The following is a 21,176-nucleotide window of genomic DNA, read 5'->3' as shown; positions in this document are numbered from 1 at the left end:
TCACCACATAAGCTTTGAATAGGCTCAAAACAAGCACAGTCTGTGGGTAACACTGTAGAATTGGAACTAGGTTTTATTGTCTCCACCAAGTTCAACCAGCCATGGAGCAACGAATGAAAGTTCCAATAAGTACAGTGCACCTGCAAGACTTAGGTATGCTCCAAGTCAAATATTTGCAGTTTTTTCATCCCAAATCTGCACAAATGGAAGAATACAGATTGCAGTGCCAGACCTCTAAATCTCGTCATAAGCCAAACGATCTGTAGTTTCACTCTGACATGCCCTGTATCTTATTATTTATTGAATCCCTCATGTGCCAGGAACTGTGCTAAGAGCTTGCATACATTATCTGTAATCCTAACAAATCCCATTATGCTGATGAAGAAACTGAGGCCAAAAAGGTCAAGGTAACTTGCTCAATGCCATCAAGCCAGTAAATGGCAAAGCTGGGGTTTAAACCTAGTTCTGCCTGGCTCCAAGAACTAGCTCCCTGACACTTCTCTAGAAAATTACTAACTGCAACATCAGTTCATCTCTATCAAAGTGAATTCAAGTGCTAATTACATGAAACAACAGCTGAGAAAAATATCATACCTAAAATGGTAGCACAAGACTCAAGAGTTCCCAATGAGGGATGCAATTACCTCCTCTAGAGTAACTAATCAAAGGCTATGGTTCAAAATACGAGACAATCCACTTTTATTTATCTTTTTGGTTGTCTCTCAACTGACTTTAGAACAAGGGAAATGAAACTAGAGACTATATGCATAATTTGGGTAAAATTATCTAAAAGCCTTGAGAAAAAGGGTGACTTCTTTTGTTAACATTTCGTGTTATAGTTTACTTCTTCAGCAGTCTTCAGATGTTCAAAAACAAAATCACATCAGTAGCATTACTAATCAACTTTTTTTCCTATGAACTTTTAAAGTATTTTGTTATCACACTACAAGATTACTTCCCATACTTAGAGCAGAAATGGAAACAGCTCTGGGTGTCATGAATCAGATCTTGAGGCCACAGTTGCAGAAAGTAGGTGCTGTTTCCCTTGACTAGGATCTGCTGATCTGAAACCTCCTGAGGGAAGGGTGTCTGAGGAAGAGTGTTGAAGGAACTAAAGCAAGCTGTTTATATTAATGAGAGTGAGCTGCTGGCACTACTCCTTAAGTGTTTCACTGCTATGCAATTGTTTTCCAGCTTCCAAGTCTGAATCTGGCAGGGAGAGAATACTGTTCTCACAGCCATATGTGTTATATGATCAGCTTCTCTATGGTGTGTGGGTGTTTAACTAGGTAAAGGGCTGGTTAGAAGATGTTCTGCAATACTAAACCAAGGAAACAAACCGTCCCCTGAGATTTTAATGGTCTGTCATTATACTACACTAACAAAGAAAAGTAATATACAGTATTTTCAACTTTGAAATGGTTTAGGATAGACAAATAATTTCCCATAGTAAAACTTCAACTGTAACATGAACAAAAAAATAAAACCTGTAGTATAAGCCACTTCGAGCATGTTTATTAGGTAATAAAATATGCAGTATTTGAGTCTCGGTATGCTTTCAAACTTCATAGGGTACACTGTGCAATTATTAGAATAAATATTCTTCAGGTGTATGGAACAGTTTCTACACTCCTTCCAAACTGCTGGTTGATACCATAAATTCCTTAGCCTCTCAGAACCCCAAATGCAAAATCTTTGAAAGTCTCAAAGGATTCTTTAAGTGAAAAATATTATCAGAATCCTAAGCTCCTAGTGAGCTGGAAACTGTGCTTACTTAATGTCAATGCCTACCACAACATTATCACAAACTAGAGTAACTGTCTCTTGATTAAAATATGTATGATCAAAAGGCAAAAGATGGGTAAACAGTAATTTAAACGAAAATTGATATTTACTATTTGCTTACTGACAGAACAGAGCAAATTGCATCCTTATTTCTAGATTCTGTGAAGACTGAATTCCCTAACTATAATTAAAATCTCTCCATTAAAACAAAAATTTTAAATGGATGCTTTTGATAGCACCATCACCATTAGTAAAGATAGGAAATTATATTTAATAATGTTTTTAAAACCTTTTTCATGAAGCAGGTACATCACTTTATAATGGGAATTATAAAGTCTTCTTTTAAGAGATCACATTAACTTCAACCAATACATAGAGATTCTGTACAGGCATAAAATAGACCTCAGACTTTGCTGTTGAAATTTGCTACATTTAGAATGTAGCCAGAACATACATTATCAATTGGTCAAATTTAAACAAGTTATTTTGACTTTAGTTTTAACTTTTTCTGAAAGATACATCTCCTTTTCACAAGTCAGGGAAACTGATACTTTACAAATACTTAACTCACTCTAATCAAAAACAATACACAAGGTTACATACAGAAGCTACTTTGCTGTTTATTGCTCAGGGCCAAAGTTACTCTAACCCTTAAGGAAAAAAAGAAACTGAAATTCCTTTCACTTTTGCATAATACAGATCTTAACCTGAAGTTCTGCACCCAGCTTCAAGTTGTCTCTAGTTGCATGCAAAATTATGTGCCTACTGCACTAAGAGGGTCCCAATGGCTTTCATGACCCTAAAAAAAGGTTAAACCACTGAAGTAGGCATTTCCAAGATCATTAAAGCTTAGTAACAAACATTGTAAACAAAATTATTCTAAAGATAGTATAAATCTGAACACATGTGCACAGGAGTAATATAAAGAATCAAGCTGCCTGCCAGCACTGACAATCACAGTGCCATGCACCATTCACAAAACAGCCCCACTCCAGAACATCACCTGAATTCAGCTCAGACACCACACATCCCAGCAACAGCAGCTCTTCCCGCTCTTCCCTAAACACTCACATGTTGTCAACAAAGCATGTGCTAGTTGCTATTCCCAGAACAATACCGGCCTGGCTATCCTCTGGAAAAAAATACACATTCTTCCCCAAATACTATTTATATATTATGCCTTGATTATAGATGTTAAACATTACCACACACTATACCTACCTAATTAACTGAGAAAAAAGCATCACTCAGGTGTTACTGAGGGGCCACAGGAAATGTACATAAGTGAAAGGCTATGATAATGATGCTTTAACACAGGGACAATCAAAGGCAGATCCACGCACGAACATCTTGAGAACATGGTTGTGAAAAGCACCCTTCTCCAAAGGCAAAAACACGTTCCTTTGATTGGCACAAGCCATTTCTGACAATGGCTCCTCGGTGACAGGGGTTGCACAGCAATCAGGAAGTGTGTGTGTGTGTGTGTGTGTTGTGGGGGTAAGCACACACCAGATGTGATCAAAGCTGGACCTCTTCAAAAAACAGCATATAGGATCTTAAATCCTGAAGACGGACTTCGAGGTGAGGCAGGGGCATTTATCTTTTTTACAGGAGACATTTCTCGACAATGAACGTGTTATATGGAGATGTAACGGGGAGGGGGGTGTACCTTTGGTGTCTCCGACCTAAGAATCTTCAGCAGAGCCTGATTGGAGGGGAGGAGGTGGTAGGGGTGGAGAAAGGTCTGCATTACCCACTGGGGTGAGCATGGGGCTGCTGGCGGCGGGTGTACATCAGATGCGTTTTATCTCCTGGCGGCACAATACTCCCGGGGGGTTGGAGGTTTGGGCGCAACCGCAGGGCGGAGGAGGCAATGGGTGCAAGCCACCAGCTGCAGGGCAGGAGAACGCTTGCAGGAGGACCGATGCAAACCTCCCCTCAGCCCGCTAATCGTGCCGCCCCAATCTCCCCTCAGGCCTCAGGGCGAGCGGACTTGCAGCAAAACTACAGTCAAGCCCGAGTCTGGGAGGGAGGGTGCGAAAGGGCAGGAGCCGGGTGCCCCTGGCCCAAGCTGGGTGCCAGATGAGCGCTGCGCCCCGGGCCTCTCCGCCAGATGGGGGCTGCTCCGGCCTAGTGCACGCAGCTGCCTCGGAGAAGGGTTAAGCCGGCCCCCAGAGCCCGGGCCGGCCCGGCGGGCGGCGCAAAGGAAGGACTGCTGCCTGGGGCTCCGCCGCGACGGTGGCGTGTGCGTGGGGGAAGGGGCCCCTACTCACCCGGGCCGGCCGCCTCCGCCTCCGCCGCCTCGACCGCAGCCTCGGCGGTCCATCCCTGCGGCGGGGGGCCTGTAGCTGCGGCGCTGGAGTAACAACCGCCGGCCGGGCCGGCCCCTCCCCCCTGCCCAACGTCTGTCCTCAGGGCCGCTCCTCAGACCCGGCCTCGGCCGCCGCCGCCGCCGCAGCGCTACGTGGCCGCCGCTCCGACGTCTCGCGACTCCCTTCCGAGCGCGCGAGGGCGAGCGGGGCCGGCGGGGCGGGCGGCGCGCGGGGAGGGAGGCAGGGAGGGGGTGTGCGTGTGTGGATGTGTGTGCGGAGAGGGGGGCAGGGAGGGAGGCGAGCGCGCGCGCGCGCGCGCCCGCGGCCCCTTCCCTCGCTGGCGCCTCCGCCCAACTGGGATCCCGACACCTCCCTCCTCCCGCCCCCCCGCACCCCCCCAGCGGCATCCCGGCGGCTGGGAGCGGCAGTACGCATGCGCGATCTGAGGGCCGGCCCTGGCGCACCTTTTCTCCCTTCTGCCACATTGTGAGCGCTCCGCCACCCAGAAAACCACCGGCTCCCAGCTCCACCCCCGCCCTCTCCCACTCCGCCCACTCTCGAGCGCCCAGGTAAAGACGTGAGCTGCGCATGCGTGCCGCTCTCCTTGAGTCGGGGGGCGTGGTTGCTGAAAGGAAGCCAAAATGTGGAGTGGGCGGGGGCTGTAGGTGTAGAGTGGGAGGGGGCTGTAGGCTGGGCGTGTTGCGGGATTCCACCGACTAGGGAGCGGGTTAAGATGAGGGAGAAAAGAAGGCAAGAAAGAGGATGGAAGTCGAAAAGTGGGTCGAAGTGAGATTTGAAAGTAAAAGAGCCTTTGATTATGGTATAAAGTTAAGAAAAACTTGATGACTCCTGACCTCCTTACTACTGGAGGAGAGGGAGAGTGACAGAGGACAGAAATAAAAGAGGCAACATACAAGAGGTGGTGGCTATTCACCATATGAATGGGACAGCTAATAACTGGAGCAATTTAGACATTGCCGCGGTGGTCAGAAATCCAGATTTAGAGCTGCACTTGTCTCGTGGCCAGGAATAGGGAAGGGGATGCCTTGTGTGTGTTTAGATCTGGAGCTGCTGCAAAAAGGGAAGCCTCACTCGTAAGTATTACAGCATTATGACTAATTAGCTATTAATCATTAATATAATTAATGGTACTGTTAGCTAACAAGGTAGCATTTATCCAAGTTGAGAGCCAAGAGAGAGTGTCCATAATTGGAAGTGCTTAAAGTACAAGGAGAGGAAATGAACTTGGCAAGGTAAAGGCCTAGAATGTAAAAGATCCAAGGCAGCAACTCTGAGAAGCACGATGACCCTTTCCCACCGTAAACTAAATTTCCTTGAAGTTGTCCAAATTTTTTTTTTTGAAGACAGTATCATACTGTGTTGCCCAGGCTAGAGTGCAGTGGCTGTTCACAGACACTATCCCACTGCTTATCAGCATGGGTGTTTTGACCTGCTCCATTTCTGACCTAAGTCAGTTCACCCCACCTTAGGCAACTTCTGTGGTTTGAATGTGGCCCCCAAAGTTCATATGTTGGAAATGTGATCCCCAATGAAACAGTGTTTGGAGGAAGGGCCTAATAAGAGGATTTTAGGTCATGAGGGTTTTGCTGTCAAGAGTGGATCAATGTTGTTATGTAGGGAATGAATTAGTTATCTCAAAAATGGGCTTGCTATAAAATCAAGTTTGACTCCCTTTGCTCTGTTGTTCTGTCTCACACGCTCTCTTGTCCTTCTGCCTTCTGCTATGGGATAATGCAGAGAGAAGCCCCATTCCAGATATCAGCACCTTGATATTAGGTTTTCAGCCTCCAGAACTGTGAGAAATAAATTTCTTTTCTTTATCAATTAACCAGTCTGTAGTATTTTGCTGGAGCAACACAAAACAGACTAAGACAAGCACCCGCCCCCCCCCCCAAAAAAAAATCCTGCAGGGAGAAAAATGACCTGAGCCTAAGACAAGATCAGGGAAGAGATTAAAACTTTATAAATAAAGAGGCCCAAAAGTTGACTTTGCCCTTGTCCCCCTCCAAAAACAGACTCTTGGCTTTTATGACACTTGGACTCGGGAGGCTTTTATGACACTGGGACTCCACACTCCAGAGATCATAATTTTGGCAACTTTGAATCATGCTCTTCAATGATGAGTGTCTTCAGTGGATAAATACTAAAAATGTCATCTTATTTCAACAGGTAGAGAAAGTCTTCAGGCAAAGAGGAAGAAATAAGTTTAAGTAATAAAAGGAGAGACTTTCAATGTAAGAAAGAACTTGGATCTGTAGGAGCTGGTGAGCCCAGAATGTCTGACTAAGATAATGTCTTGCTTTGCTTTCTTTGAACACTTGATGCATTCCCCACCCTCTACTGGCCAGAGCCATCTAGCTTAAAGAGGGGTGTACAGAGTGATGGCAATTGTAGGAGGGACCTTCTCAGTGTCTATGACTCTCCACCCATAGGCCAACTCTCTGTAGGGCTCCCAGTAATTAGAATAGTGATAATAATAAGCCCTTCCATGTGGAGAATGGTTTATGGTTTTTGCAGGGAGGTTATGTGTGTTATTTCATCAGATCTTTTAATAACCTTGCAACATAGACAGGACAGATATTTTTCTCAGTGAAGGAAATTCAGGCCAAGAAATGTTTTTTATTGGCTCAAAGTCACCCAACCCAGTGTACAAAAAAACCAAACCAGGACCCAGGTTTTCTAACTCCTTCAGAGAATTTGACAGGCCTGCTCTGAAAAATTGGCACATATTCCTGTGGAATAAAAACAGATGCCCTTGACATGAGATGGACAGAAATTTGAATAATCAATTCTACTTCTGCATCCCTTTGATTTTTTTTTTTTTTTGCTTCTTTCTCTCTTCTGTGTATCTGAAACTTTGATGCTTGGGCCTCGGGGTTAATAAAGTTCCCTACTGGAGATTCGAGTTCCTCTGCCTTACTTTAATCATCCCCTTCACACACCTATCACAGGAAGCAAGTTGCCCACCAATGTTACTCACTACTCAACAGGAGTAGTCCTTTTATTGTACCTCCCTTATTCAGCTGCTGACACTGCAGCTTGGTAGTCAGTCATTATAGGCAACATTTAGCACCCATATCTGACCTTAGTGGAAGATGAGGCTTCTGACATCCTGCTTTTCAGATCGTGGATAGTTCTTCACTAATTTTATTCATTAATGCATAGTCAGAAACAAACAGAACATTTTTGGGGGCGGGGAGGGACAGAGTCTCACTTTGTCGCCTTTGGTAAGAGTGCCATGGCACATAGCTCACAGCAACCTTAGACTCCTGGGCTTAAGCAATTCTCTTGCCTCAGCCTCTCTAGTAACTGGGATTATAGGTGCCTGCCCTAATGCCCCAGCTATTTTTAAAGGCAGGGTCTTGCTGTAGCTCACACTGGTCTCGAACTCATGAGCTCAGGCAATCCACACACCTTGGCCTCCCAAAGTGCTAGGATTACAGGCATGAGCCATTGTGCCCAGCCCAGAACATATTTTTTAAATTATAAATTCTTTTTTTTTTGGAGACAGTCCCTCAAGCTATCAAGCTGGGTAGAGTGCCATAGCATCACAGCTCACAGCAACCTCCAACTCCTGGGCTTAAGTGAGTCTCTTGCCTCAGCCTCCCAAGTAGCTCGGACTGCAGGCGCCCGCCACGATGCCCAGTATTTTTTGGTTGTAGTTGTCATTGTTGTTTGGCAGGCCTGGGCTGGATTCAAACCACCAGCTCTGATGTATGTGGCTGGTGCCTTAGATGCTTGAGCTATAGGCGCCAAGCCTAAATTATAAATTCTTACTAAAATGTTCTATACATTTTGAGAACTCTTTTTTTTTTTTTGCAGTTTTTGGCCGGGGCTGGGTTTGAACCCACCACCTCCGGCATATGGGGCTGGCGCCCTACTCCTTTGAGCCACAGGCACCGCCCATTTTGAGAACTCTTAAAATCTTTATACATTTAATTTAAACAATAGCAGAGAAATCTGGTTTTTGGTAAGGTGAGCTGGATGGCCTAATACAAGCACCCTACTCACTGCATTTCCTTACTTCCTATGTTTTGAGGAATGTACCCCCCAGTGGACAATAGTTTTTACTACTTGTACTTATTTAGGGGTAACAACTGTGGCTCCCTTGCTCACTTGTTAACTAATATTACCCTATCCTGCAGTATCAGACTTAGAACCAGAGTGCTGGCCATGGCCTCCTAGATACTCATAATTGGCCTTTGCTCAATCATTTCACCCTTTAGGCTTTGGGTCTTAGGGTCCTCCGACCTGACACCTAAGATTGTACTCTGAAGACTTGATTAATATATCACAATCCTTTCCCTTTCCTAAGAATGACTGTCCAATTCTCTTCCCTAAGTCCTTCCTACAGGAAACTTAAACAGAATGGAAAAAGTTGTCCTAGATTCCCATTTTTAACTCACTTTTTCTCATATCTCTAAGTGGCGGTGTCCAGAGACAGGACAGAGAGCTGGACTTCTGGCTTTTCTGTCATAGGGTTTGTTACAGAGACATGAATGTGTGCGCAAGTATGAATAAGTCCATTTTCAAAGAGATGTGGGCCATGGGTACCTTCTGTGCCTCCTCACCTCCCACCGTGGGTACCTTCTGTGCCTCCTCACCCCCCACCAGCCCCACTTAAATCCTAATGAAAAGTTAAAATAAAAGCCAAGATGGCCCTAGAAGAAAAAAAAGAGTTTGCACTAAAAGGCCAGATAGATGAGCGCTGCTGTAGAGATAAGGAAGCTATTGGAATAGCTGGTGTTACTTAGGTCTAAAGTTTGATTTTAGCTATAGCTTCTTTCCACCTGATACTGCCCTCCTGTCCTGCCAGTGGGCTATTGCAGCTTAGCCTGAAGCCAGAGCCAGCAGCTGTCTGCTGTGCACATCAGCTTCTCCATTTGAAGCATTTCAGAATTTGAGCTTTGATTACTCTGGTCTCCTTATTATCAAAACACATTCTATAATTTAAAAAAACATATTTATGTGACAGGTTCTACTACTCTTTCTTCTGCATCAATTCATTGAATCCTTCTTTCAACCCTGGGCAGCAAGAACAGAAAATGCCATTCCCACTATATTTTTAACAGCAAATAAAAATGAGGCCCAGATTTGAAGGGTCACACAGCCAGCACTAAAATCTGGGTCTCCAGGGTCCAAGTCCAGGACTTCTCTGTGACATCATACTGCAGCCCTTTGCTGGATACCATACAAAGCAAATTGAACAGATGTGGTCTCTGCCCTCTAAAAGTTTGGACTCAAATGGACAGCCACGATTCTAGCAAACATGAAAGGACAAAGTGATTTACTGTCAACTCACATACGCCAAAAATAAATGAGTTAAACAGATAAGGAAAGGCATGTTTACCTGGTCTATAGGGTGTGGGGCACAGAAGAGAATAAAAATATGATTTTTTTTTTAATTAATAAGACTAAGGTTTTGGGCTGGTCCCGTCCATGCCTACTTGCTTTGCACATAAGACAAAATATTTGGAACTGCATTGCAAACTCTTGTCTTTGGCATTCTATAAGGCTTCCCTGAGTATCTACCATCCTAACACAGGGTAGGAACCAAAGACCATTAAAAAATCATCTCTGCCCTCAAGCAACATCTTCAGTGATTTCCATATTTCAAACCACTGTGATGGAAACATCAGTTAACTCTGCATCCATCTCTACTATCTCTCCTAGCTCCACTCCTATGCCCTTGTTAAGAGGGCCAGAGATACATCCTTGTCTATGCAGGATGGCTAGGTAGGACAATGAAGAGGTGGACTTTAAAATTTTGAGGGGGATTGGTCCTATCCTAGTGAAGTGAGGCCACCACCCTACCTGCAAATAGCTTAGCTTCCTAGATATCCAGGCAGAGGGGAACCCGGGGTAGGTGTGGGCAGCTGAGTGCAGGGAGGACATCCTCTGTCCTCTCATCTCTAAGGGAACAGTTCTATTCCTCCCTTGAGGGTTCTGCCTCAGGTCTATCTATAGGAGTCTGGTCTGGCTCGGCACCCATAGCTCAGAGGTTAGGACAACGGCCACATACACCATGGCTGGCGGGTGTGAACCTGGCCCAGGCCTGCTAAACAACAATGACAACTACAACAACAACAAAAATAGCTGGGCATTGTGGCGGGTGCCTATAGTCCCAGCTACTTGGGAGGCTGAAGCAAGAGAATCGCTTAAGCCCAAGAGTTTGAGGTTGCTATGAGCTGTTACACCACTACACTCTACCAAGGGCAACATAGTGAGACTCTTGTCTCAAAAAAAAAAGAATAATAATTAAAAAATAAACAAAATAATAAAAAATATATATAGGAATCTGATCTAAGGTAGGTAGGCCTGAATGGTGTTTGAGTCTTTAAAGAGACTCACAGGTTCTTTTAGGCAGCATGCTTAATTGTTGGCTCTAATTGATGTGACATATGCCCCAGAGGCATGCACTGAGGTCCAATCGAGATGTTTTTTTTTTTTAATTGGAATTAATTAATTAAAGAAGGCAGCTGCATGGGGATGGTAGTTAGTGCCAAATTCTGTAACCCTAAACCAGACAACCCACCCAACCGGCCTCACCACCTGAGGAACAGTTCCTGAAGTTTCGTGGGAGCTGGGGTGGGAGCTCTGGGAAACAGTACAGGAAGAGGGGCTGTCAGAGGGAAGGGCAGGGCTTGGGGCTGCTTTTCACTTTCATCACCTCCAAAAGGCTTGGCTCTGAAGTATTTGGGGCGATTAGGTAACGGCAGAAGAGGGGCGGCAGAAAAAGGGCGGGAAGGTCAAAAGGAGGTATGTGAGATTATGGGGGAGGGGAGTAGTTGGTGAGAGTGAGAATAATGGAGTATGGAGTCACGCAGGTAAAGGCTGGGAGGACCTGGGGGTGGAGTGGACCCTGAGGGCGCTCAGAGGAGGTGGAGCCCGGATGTGGGGGTGGTAACAAGGTGCCTGAGGCCTAGGCATTCACAGGAGGTATTAATTAGGCCCCTCACCTGAGATAGTTAACAAAGTTATTGTTTAATAACAACAATAACAATTAATGATAGTAAGACCTTATCTGGAGCAAGTTCTTCTTAGAGATTGTAGGCATTAAGTCATTAATTCCCCTGCCCCCTCAGGGCCACTTTTTCCTAAAAAGTAAAAGGTCCTTGGCTCAAAGGAGTAGGGCGCCAGCCCCATATGCTGGAGGTGGTGGGTTCAAACCCAGCCCCGGCTTAGAAACTGTAAAAAAAAAAAAAAAAAAGAAAGGTCCTTGAGGACCAACCTGGCATTCTGCTGTCAGCCTCCTAGGCCTGCTGTCAGCCTCCTAGGCCTGCTGTCTTTGGCAGGGTGGGTTCATTCATTTACACAGGGGTAAAATCCAGAGCTCCTTTAGGGCTTCATAAACTGTCTTATTTAGAGTCACAAAATGATGCTTAAATGCAGTGAGTACAAAAATAGAAGTCACCACCACAAGATGCCTGCACTTTGATGTGAAAATTCAAGTCTCACCTGAGAGCACCACGCTGAACAACATGTTACAGCATATTGGAAATGCCCGGATGCTGCATGGTGAGGCCCTGCCTGGCTGAGCCTCGACTCCAAACGGGGCAAGACTTCAAGCATCTGTCTCAGCAGGCCAAGGAGGGAAATTTAGAGTGAGGACTTGAGGGAGGCAAAAAGAAGAGGGTTCTTCTAGATTGGGGAAATCGCGGAATGGAGCCTGGGAGCAAAAGCCTTGAGCAAACCTTGGGGCCAATAGTGACTAGCCTTGCAGATTCAGGCATAACAGTGATTACTATACATTATGTGCACCTAATCCCAGGACAAACTTTGTATCAATATTTGTGCCCCATAGTTAGTGCAAGTCATCCTTATTATTCCAGTCAAATATCAAAGAACACGGGCCAGTGCAGTGGCTAATGCTGAGAGCCACTAATCCTAGCACTTAGGAGGCCACGGTAGGAGAATTATTTATGGTCAGGAGTTCAAGACCAGCCTGAGCAAGAGCAAGACCCTATCTCTTTTTATTATTATTTTATTTATTTATGTATTTATTTATTTATTTTTTGTAGAGACAGAGTCTCACTTTATCGACTTCAGTTGAGTGCCATGATGTCACACAGCTCACAGCAACCTCCAACTCCTGGGCTTAAGCCATTCTCTTGCCTCAGCCTTCCAAGTAGCTGGGACTACGGGTGCCCGTCACAAAGCCCAGCTATTTTTTTTGTTGCAGTTTGGCCGGGGCCAGGTTTGAACCCCCCACCCTCGGTATATGGCGCTGGCACCTTACCCACTGAGCCACAGGCACTGCCCAAGACCCTATCTCTTAAAAAAATAAAAATAAAAGAATTACCCACGTGTGGTGGCAGGTGCCTATAGTTCCAGTTGCTTGGGAGGCTGAGGCAGGAGGATTGCTTGAGCCCTTGGTGAGTATGTTTGTCAGAGTCACTGGCCACCTGCTTCTAGGTCCTATGCGTCCCTAACGTGCCTCAGACATCTTTGTCCTCATTTCCTAGTACTAATAAAAAAAGAGGAGTTTGAGGTTGCAGTGAGCTATGATGATGCTACTGCACTCTAGCCCAGATGACAGAGCGAGACCCTATTTCAAAAAACAAACAGGGGCCAGGTGCGGTGGCTCACGCCTATAATCCTAGCATTCTGAGAGGCCGAGATGGATGGATTGCCTGAGCTCAGGAGTTCAAGATCAGCCTCAGCAAAGCGAGACCCCATCTCTACCAAAAATAGAAAAACTAGCTGGGCTTTGAGGTGTATGCCTATCGTTTCATCTACCCCAGAGGCTGAGATAAGAATATTACTTGAGGCCAAGAGATTGAGGTTGATGTCAGCTATGACTCCATAGCATTCAATCAACTCCAGGACAACTGAGTGAGACTCTGTCTCAAAACAAACAAACTCTACTTTGTAGATTGTGTCAGAGAACATACCTCAGAGAACACGCAGTAAAGTGTTAAGTTGAGGGATGGCATGTTCTTGTTAATCAAATAGTCTGGTTTACAAAGTATAGTAAGATTTGGGATTTATACAAGTTGAGTATCCCTGCTCCAAAAACCCCAGATCTAAAACACTTCTTCTCCCCATTATTTTGGATAAGGGTTACTCAATCTGAACTAAAATCATTCATTGTTTTTCTGAAATTCAAATTTAACAAGGTGTCCTGTATTTTATCCAGCAACTTTACTTGCGGGTAAACTGCTAAGAGATCCATATCCACTCCTTGAGAGTTCCCCAGAGAAAAAGTCAATAGGGAGAGAGATACTTTTTCTTAGCACTAGGAAATGAGGACGAAGATGTCTGAGGCACGTTAGGGAAGCATAGGACCCAGAAGCAGGTACCCAGTGACTGACAAACATACTCACCAGCACGTTGGATACACAGGTAAGGTGTTGCCAAGTCTTTCAAATTAAACAGTTGTTCCAGAGATTTCAGGAAAGAAAGCTTAAAGCAAAATATCATCTACTCTTAATATCATCCAACACCCAACAGAATCTGATCATAAAATGGGGCCGGCTTCTATCCCTCATTTCTTTACGCCAACAGAGAGGAAGCAGGTGAGGGTTGCACGGAGCAATGTGATGTCTCTCAGAGAGGTTGCCTGTTTCCTGTGTGCCAGAGGATCCTCTGATGCCTGGATGCCTCCTTCCCTGGCTGACGGGCCCCCTGGGAAGCTAAGTTCTGTTAAAGCATGGCATAAACTACAAACATCTTTTTCCTGACCAGGGCACTATTCTTAGCACTTACTGAACACCAAGATGTTTCTAATGTATTGCGTGCTTTCTACTGTCCTGAGTGTTTCTTCTCTGTTTATCCCATAAAATTCTTTCAACTACCCTTTAAGGGAGATATCTCTATTTTACAGATGGGGAAACCAAGGCACAGAGACATTAAGTAGGAAATGATACAAGGTCACATAGCTCTTCAGTGGCAGAGGCAGGATTGAATTCAGGTAGTCAGATTCCGAAAGCTGCTCTTTTAACCACAGTGCTTTAAGACCTGACACCCTAATACAGTTCCTGCTCAGAATTCTTCAATGGCTCCTATGGTGAGCAGAACAATGGTCCCCAAAGATGTCCATATCCTGATCTCCAGAAGATATGACCATACTACTTTACATGACAAAAGGGACTTTGCTGATGTGATTAGGTTAACATTTCGAAGTGCAGAGATTATCTGGTGGGCCCAATGTAATCACAAGGGTCCTTAGATAAGGGACGCAGGAGCATTAGGGTCAGAGGAGGTGTGACTATGGAAGAGAAGTTGGGGAGATGTGATTGCTTGCTTTGAAGACAGGAGAAGGACAAGAGCCAAGGAATGCAGGGAGCCCCTAGAAGCTGAGATAGGCAAAGAGCTGCCAGAAAGAACACAGCCCTGCAGCACCTTGATTTTAGCCCAAACTGGAAGACAATATATGTGTGTTGTTTTTTGCGATAATTTGTGATAATTTGTTATAGTAGCGGTAGGAAATGATATTATCTCCCATTGTCAAGCCTGTACTGCTTTGCAAAGTATTCAGGGCCTCATGTTGTCTGGCCCTCACCTACCTGCCTCCCAGCCTCATTCTCCCTGTGTTTTACATAATGAACTTCTCCAGCATCCTCAGTAGCCCCTTTCTTACTTCCATGCCTTTGCCTGTGCCATTTTTTCTTCTGGAACACTCTCTCCTTACTTGTTTATTTAGCAAACTCCTCATCCTCGTCCTTTACATCTCAACTCATATAGGACCTCCTTTTTGAAGCTTTTCTTATTTCCATCCAGGGGCATTCAACCTGTTGGTCCAAGACAAATTTTCTTCCAATGTGTAGCAGAGAAGATTAAAGGTTGGACACTCCTGCCCCAAAGTGACTCAGGCCGCCTTTCCCTGTACCTCTGTTGTGGTTTTTTTTTTTGAGGCAGAGTCTCAAGCTGTTGCCCTGGGTAGAGTGCTGTGGCGTCACAGCTCACAGCAACCTCAAACTCTTGGGGTTAAGCGATTCTCTTGCCTCAGCCTCTCAAGTAGCTGGGACTACAGGTGCCTGCCACAAAGCCCGGCTATTTTGTTGTTGTTGTTGTTGTTGTTGCAGTTGTCGTTGTTTAGGTAGCCCGGGCTAGGTTCGAACCCGCCTGCCTGGGTGTATGTGGCTGGCGCCCCACCCACTGAGGGGGTGCTGCCCCTCTGTTGTGTTTTTTATCCACCCCTGTTAAAGTATTAAGGACCTGTCCCTTCCCTCACTGAACCATATACTACTTGAGGGCATGGGACCTTCCTTTTTACCTTTGGTCTCCCTTAGCACCTAGCATGGTCCCAAGCAGCTCAAATAAAGGTTCCCAGGAATTAAAGGTCTTATCCTGACTGCCAGTGTGCTCTGGACCAGGGGTACAGCCCCTCTGGCCCCAATTCTCCATTAATAACAGGTATTAGGTGAATCATCCCTTCCCTTCTCTAGTGAGAGACAAAAACATAGAAGTAAGTACTTAAAGTTCAAGAAAGAAAAAGGTGCCAGGCACGATGGCTCACACCTCTAATCCCAGCACTCTTTGGGGGTCAAGATGGGCAGATTGCTTGAGCTCAGATGTTCCACACCAGCCTGAGTGAGAGCAAGATTTTCTCTACTAAAAATAGAAAAACTAGCTGGGCGTGGTGGTGTGCTGTAGTTCTAGCTACTTGGGAGGCTGAGGCAGGAGGATCACCTGAACCCAAGAGTTTGAAGTTCCTGTGAGCTATGATGCTGCAGCAGCACTCTACCAAGGGCTACAGATTGAGATTCTGTCATAAAAACTAAAAGGAAGAAAGGAAAGGAAAGGAAGGAAGGAAGGAAGGAAAGGGGCACTTAATAAAGTCTTTTATTATTTCAATTGTACCCACAGTCTATAACACTTCCTGTCCAAGTGTCTGTCTCTTCAACAGGGAAAAAGGTCTAAACACAAGGTTCATGAAGATAGGAATGGTGTCTGCTTTGCACCCCATGGGGTCCTATGCTTCACTTTCAGGGGGGTTCTGTGGTATTGGTGAAGATCTTAGAGGAGCCTTTCTTAAGTGCTACAGATTCTTATTTTCTCTCTAAGGAGTATGCTGTGCTGGTAATCATCTTGAACGAAGGTTTTCCCACTACCACTGCATTCAGGTAATAGACTTCTGGGATGTTGAACAAGGCACAGCTTCCAAGCTTCCAAACTCTCCCCAAGGACTCTCCCATGGACAGAGCCAGACATAGGGTTTCTTTCCCCTTTCCAGTGGGAATTCTCTGATGGGGCAGAAGGTGGTTACTCCACCCAAATAAAGGCTTTTATGCACATTTATTACATTTATGGAAGTTTTCTCCATGATGAATTCTCTGATGTTTAATGAGAAGCAAAAGGCAAATGAAGGTTTCAGTAAAGACCTACTAATGTCCTCAGCCCTGTGATCAGTGTTCTGAGGGACTCCTAAACACGAGGCATGGTCTCTGCCCTCTAGATGTTTACAACCTGGCCGGGAGGACAAGGCTGTATGCATGTCATACAGCTAGAGAACCTGAGACATTATGTAATCATATGAAGCCACATAGTTTTATGGAATAAGTAAACGCTAATTCGGAGAGAGGACAGTTCAGTCAGAGCTTGATTGGATGAGGAAGACCATGTAAAGGACATTGGACTTTAGCTGGAAGGATAAAGCCAGAAGAGGAAAGGGGAAGGCTATTCCAGGCTGTGGGCTATGGCAAGAACAAAGGCATCTTTCTACGGGGACTCACTGTTTTAGTTCTAGAAGAAAGCAAGAAGGAAAGAAGGAAGGAAGGGAAGGGAGGAGAGGAAGGGGGGACCCTTTTGTAGTGATTTGGCTCTTTGATTTAAGAAAGCAGCAGCCTTTGGAAATTGGCTCTACTACCTTTCTAACTTTAGAGCTCAAATCACTTTCACTTTTAGCAGCCCACCTATAAAGGAACACTTTACTGCTGTGCTCCTTAAGCACATCTCCCCTCTGCTTCAGCATTCTTGGGATCCACCCCAGTTCCACAACTAAAAGTGTTACTCCCAGTCCAATGTGCCTTGGTGACAGAGGCACCAAGTGGGGAGAAGATCCCACTCAGGAGAGGGCCCTGGGAAAGCACAGGGAGGCTTGTGTTCAAGCACGTCTAGGCCCTTTGTTTCCTTTTCTCGCCTGACTATCACATCATCAGAAAACGTCCATATGGTGGCTTGGCACCTGTAGCTCAGTGGTTAGGGCACCAGCCCCATGTGCCAGGGCTGGTGGGCTCAAACCCAGCCCGGGCCTGCTAAACGACAATGACAACAACAACAACAACAACAACAAAATAGCCAGGCATTGTGGCAGGTGCCTGTAGTCCTAGCTACTTGAGAGGCAAGAGAATCGCTTAAGCCCAAGAGTTTGAGGTTGCTGTGAGCTGTGAGGCTATAGCACTCTACTGAAGGCGACATAGGAAACTCTGTCTCAAAAAAAAGTCCATATGGGATGTTGACACTTATTTTTCTTTGTTTTAGAGATGGAGTCTCCCTATGTTGCCGAGGCCGGAGCCCAGTGGCTATTCACTGGCACAATCCCACTACTGACCAAACTGGGAGTTGTAACCTGTTCTGTTTCCGACCTGGGCCTGTTCCCCTTTCCTCAAGCAATCTGGTGGCTCCCAGATCCCAGGAGGTCACTATATTGATACTGAATGTAGTGTGGACACCCAATTGGCATCATGCACTACAACCCAGAACTCCTGGACTCAAGTGATGAGTCTCAGCCTCCTGAGTGGCTGGGACTACAAGGCTGCATCATTGCATGTGGTGGGATGTTGACCCCAAGTGAGAACAAGGGTCATCAGATCCAAAGACTTCTTACTTGTATCAGTTTTATAGGAGTTTTAATGGAGCATTTGGAGTAGAGAAAACTTACAACTTTTCCTTATTATGCCATTCTGCAGAGATAGTTGATAAGCAAGAGGGTAGTATTTGTACCTATCTTGGTTAAGCAGTTGGCAGACTTTTCTGCCAATTATAGTCATTCAACACTGATTCAACATCAAACAACTGCATGAGGAGTTAGAGCCTTCCTTCATGGACAAGTTTGAAAAGCATGGGAGCTCCACCTGTCACAGACAATTTAGTCACAATAGACAAGAGTGGATCTCACACCCAGAAAGATGGCTGCTTACTGGAGTGGTGGTGGAAGCTGATATTTCCTAACACAGTGAAATTGTGAAGTACCTTTTACAGCCCTTCGCAGTTTCATTGTCCATAGGGCTTGTTTTTACATGGAATTCTTAGAGTTATTTTTTTCCTTTTTTTTTTGCAGTTTTTGGCCGGGGCTGGGTTTGAACCCACCACCCCTGGCATATGGGGCTGGCGCCCTACTCCTTTGAGCCACAGGTACCACCCAGGAATTCTTAGACTCTTAATCTGTCCCTGCTGTCTGTGTCACTTCCAGAGGACATTGAATTTGGGAAGAGAGAGACCTCACCCATGGTAGGAGAAGAGATTGAGGGCCAATGTCTTAGTTCTGGCCTTGTGGACATCCTGGAACATTTTCCCTTCTTCCCCTGCAAGGCACACTGTGCTCTGTGAAGAACCCAGATAGGAAGTAAGAGACCTGTGGGGTCACAGCGGGACTTTTAGGGACCCCATGATTCTTGTCCTATCTGACCATGCACCACATTCTGTTTTCATAAGTGACTGTCATCCCTGTTAGTTCATGGACTCCCTCAGGGCAGGAGGCTCGTGTCTGCCATCAAAACTGCCTTAGTGGGGGTAGCGCCTCTGGCTTAAAGGAGTAGCTGGCCCCATATACCGGAGGTGGTGGGTTCAAACCCAGCCCTAGCCAAAAACTGCAAAAAAAAAAAAAAACTGTCATAGTGGCTCGGCACCTGTAGCTCAGCGTCTAGGGCTCAGCCACATACACTGGAGCTGGCGGGTTCTAATCCAGCCCAGGCCTGCCATGACAACTACAACCAAAAATAGCCAGGCATTGTGGCGGACACCTGCAGTCCCAGGTACACGGGAGGCTGAGGCAAGAGAATCGCTTAAGCCCAAGAGTTTGAGGTTGTTGTGAGCTATGATGCCATGGCACCCTACTCAGGGCACCAGCTTGAGACTTTGTCTCAACCCCCCCCCCAAAAAAAACCTGTCTTAGTACCTGTCACAGTGCCTCATATGTAGCAGTTACTCAGTAAATGTTGATTAAGTCAGCTCTAAACCTTAAAATGATTCCCTTGAAAAGGCTTTGCCCTTGTTGAGATGTAGAGAGTTATATTATAAACGCTTGCGTACTGGGGGATTAGAAGGGGCACTGTTTAGTAATAATAAGAGCTAAAAATGCATGGGAGAGCCCTGGAAAATAGTCCCAAAAGTTCATATTGTATCTGATAAGCAGCAGGTTCTTTAGATTACCAATGGGAAAAGACAAGGGGGTGGAGGCTTTATAGGCTGAAAGGTGTATTTGGTCTGGACAGACCACAGAAGATCAGTGAGTCTTAGAATGGCCAAAATCACAGTGCATGTTCAAGAGATGGGTTTTATGGTTGAGGGCTGAAACCAAAAAGGAATTTTTCTTTCTCCAGAGAGAACCTCCTGAGGACAAAGGACTTGTCTTCTTCTTCTTCTTCTTTTTTTTTTGAGACAGAGTCTCAAGTTGTCACCCTGGATAGAGTGCTGTGGCGTCATAGCTCACAGTAGCCTCTAATTCTTGAGCTCAAGTGATTCTCTTGCCTCCATTTTTTCTTTTTTGATTTTATAATTTTATTTGATATGTCTGACAATCACCAGTTAGTTCTCATCCACGTTGACTGTCTGTAGATTTTTGAAAGTCGTAACAGGTACATAGGTAGCCAAAGTATAGAGCTTGTTTGGTGAATCTTCATCTTCATTGCATTTTCTGGATAACCGCACACGGGTACGGTATGGGACATTCCTTATGCCTTTGGCCCAGACAGCTTTGTTACGCCTGGTATCAATGCGCACATCTGGAGTTCCCATCTCTTTCATGGCAAATTTCCGGATCTCTTTGAGTGCCCGAGGGACACGCTTCTTGAGGCCCACTCCATGGATGCGCTTGTGAATATTGATAGTGTATTCTTGAGTCACCACCTCGTTGATGGCAGACCGGCCCTTCTTCTTCTCGCCACCCTTCTTTGCGGGAGCCATCCTACAGGTCCCAAGTTGGAAAGCTCCATTTTTTCCATTTTTAGTAGAGACGGGATCTCACTCTTGCTTAGGCTGGTCTCAAACTTATGAACTCTGGCAATCCACTAACCTCAGCCTCTCACCATACTAGGATTACAGGCGTCAGCCACTGCACCTGGCCAGTTTGTCTTATTTATTTGCACCGACAGCTGCCAACAGGGTGCCCTGCACATAGTAGGTGCCTAATAAAAGCTTGATACAGGAATGCTCTGCTGGTTGGCCAACTCTGTCAGGCAGGCACAGCTATTGTGAGAATTTCTGGAGGCCACTGAAGCCCCACTTTTGTCATTTCTCCTCTAGCCGTCTCAGCCAACCTGTCTGTGTTGTCCCACCTCTCCTTGAAGCCAGATGTTCCCAAATATTGCTGCTCTCTACATGGACAGTAGGCATGAGGAAAGGGACAGGTGCGGCAGGACTTCCTCCTCCTCTGGGTCCCACTGTCTGTCTGGCAAGGTCCATGCATTTTGTAGGATTCCACTCAGCCCCTCACCTGTCCTCAGATTGCTGTTCATGTTCCCTTCTAGACTTTCTCCCTTTCATCTCTTCTCAGCAGGCAGGGACATGTCACTGGAAGCAAACGTGCACACAGCACACACATACACACCTTGCCCTGTCTCTGAGCCATTGCCTGGCCCTCTGCCCCTGGGCCTGGCCCATCTTTATGAGAACCAGGCTCTTTTCATCCCGGGATGCTGAATCTGGCCTCTGATGGGAGGGAGGGAGGCATTTTGCATGTCTGCAGTGTTGCCCTCCCTCGGGGGCTTGGGGAAGATCCACCCATATGGCAGAACCTTCCAGAGAGATGTGAAACCAGGAGCCTGACCTCATGATGCCTGCAGCACCTGGCACGGAGGGTACTAGCTCTGCTGTCCTGGCCCCAGCTCAGTTCTTTCTTCTAGAACCCACACCTTCCCTGGCTCCCCTCCAGGCCAACTGAGGGAGGAAACAGAA

General features: G+C 45.8%; 2 protein-coding genes across 5 annotated transcripts in view; both read right to left on the bottom strand.

Moving 5' to 3' along the window:
- Nucleotides 1-4,402, bottom strand: part of ZNF652 (zinc finger protein 652) — a 69,788-nt gene extending 65,386 nt beyond the window's left edge. For all 4 annotated transcript variants that reach the window (XM_053569483.1, XM_053569482.1, XM_053569486.1 and 1 more), the window contains exon 1: nucleotides 4,059-4,402. The gene's annotated coding sequence lies outside the window, so the exon portion shown is untranslated. The remainder of the gene's footprint in view (nucleotides 1-4,058) is intronic.
- A 15,398-nt stretch (nucleotides 4,403-19,800) lies between these two features.
- Nucleotides 19,801-20,195, bottom strand: LOC128570699 (60S ribosomal protein L31-like). The gene has a single exon (XM_053570079.1). It carries the CDS (start codon nucleotides 20,184-20,186, stop codon nucleotides 19,809-19,811), a length of 378 nt encoding a protein of 125 aa, XP_053426054.1. The 5' UTR covers nucleotides 20,187-20,195; the 3' UTR covers nucleotides 19,801-19,808.
- Nucleotides 20,196-21,176: the final 981 nt, after the last annotated feature.

The sequence above is a fragment of the Nycticebus coucang genome, chromosome 18 (genome assembly GCF_027406575.1).
Source record: "Nycticebus coucang isolate mNycCou1 chromosome 18, mNycCou1.pri, whole genome shotgun sequence".
In the NCBI taxonomy this organism is placed as follows: Eukaryota; Metazoa; Chordata; class Mammalia; order Primates; family Lorisidae; genus Nycticebus; species Nycticebus coucang.
Note: the sequence above shows the minus strand (reverse complement) of the source record. Positions and strands in the feature narration are given on the sequence as shown.

Coding starts and splice junctions, on each gene's coding strand:
- LOC128570699 (XM_053570079.1), bottom strand. CDS start 20,186: ATGGCTCCCGCAAAGAAGGGTGGCGAGAAGAAGAAGGGCCGGTCTGCC.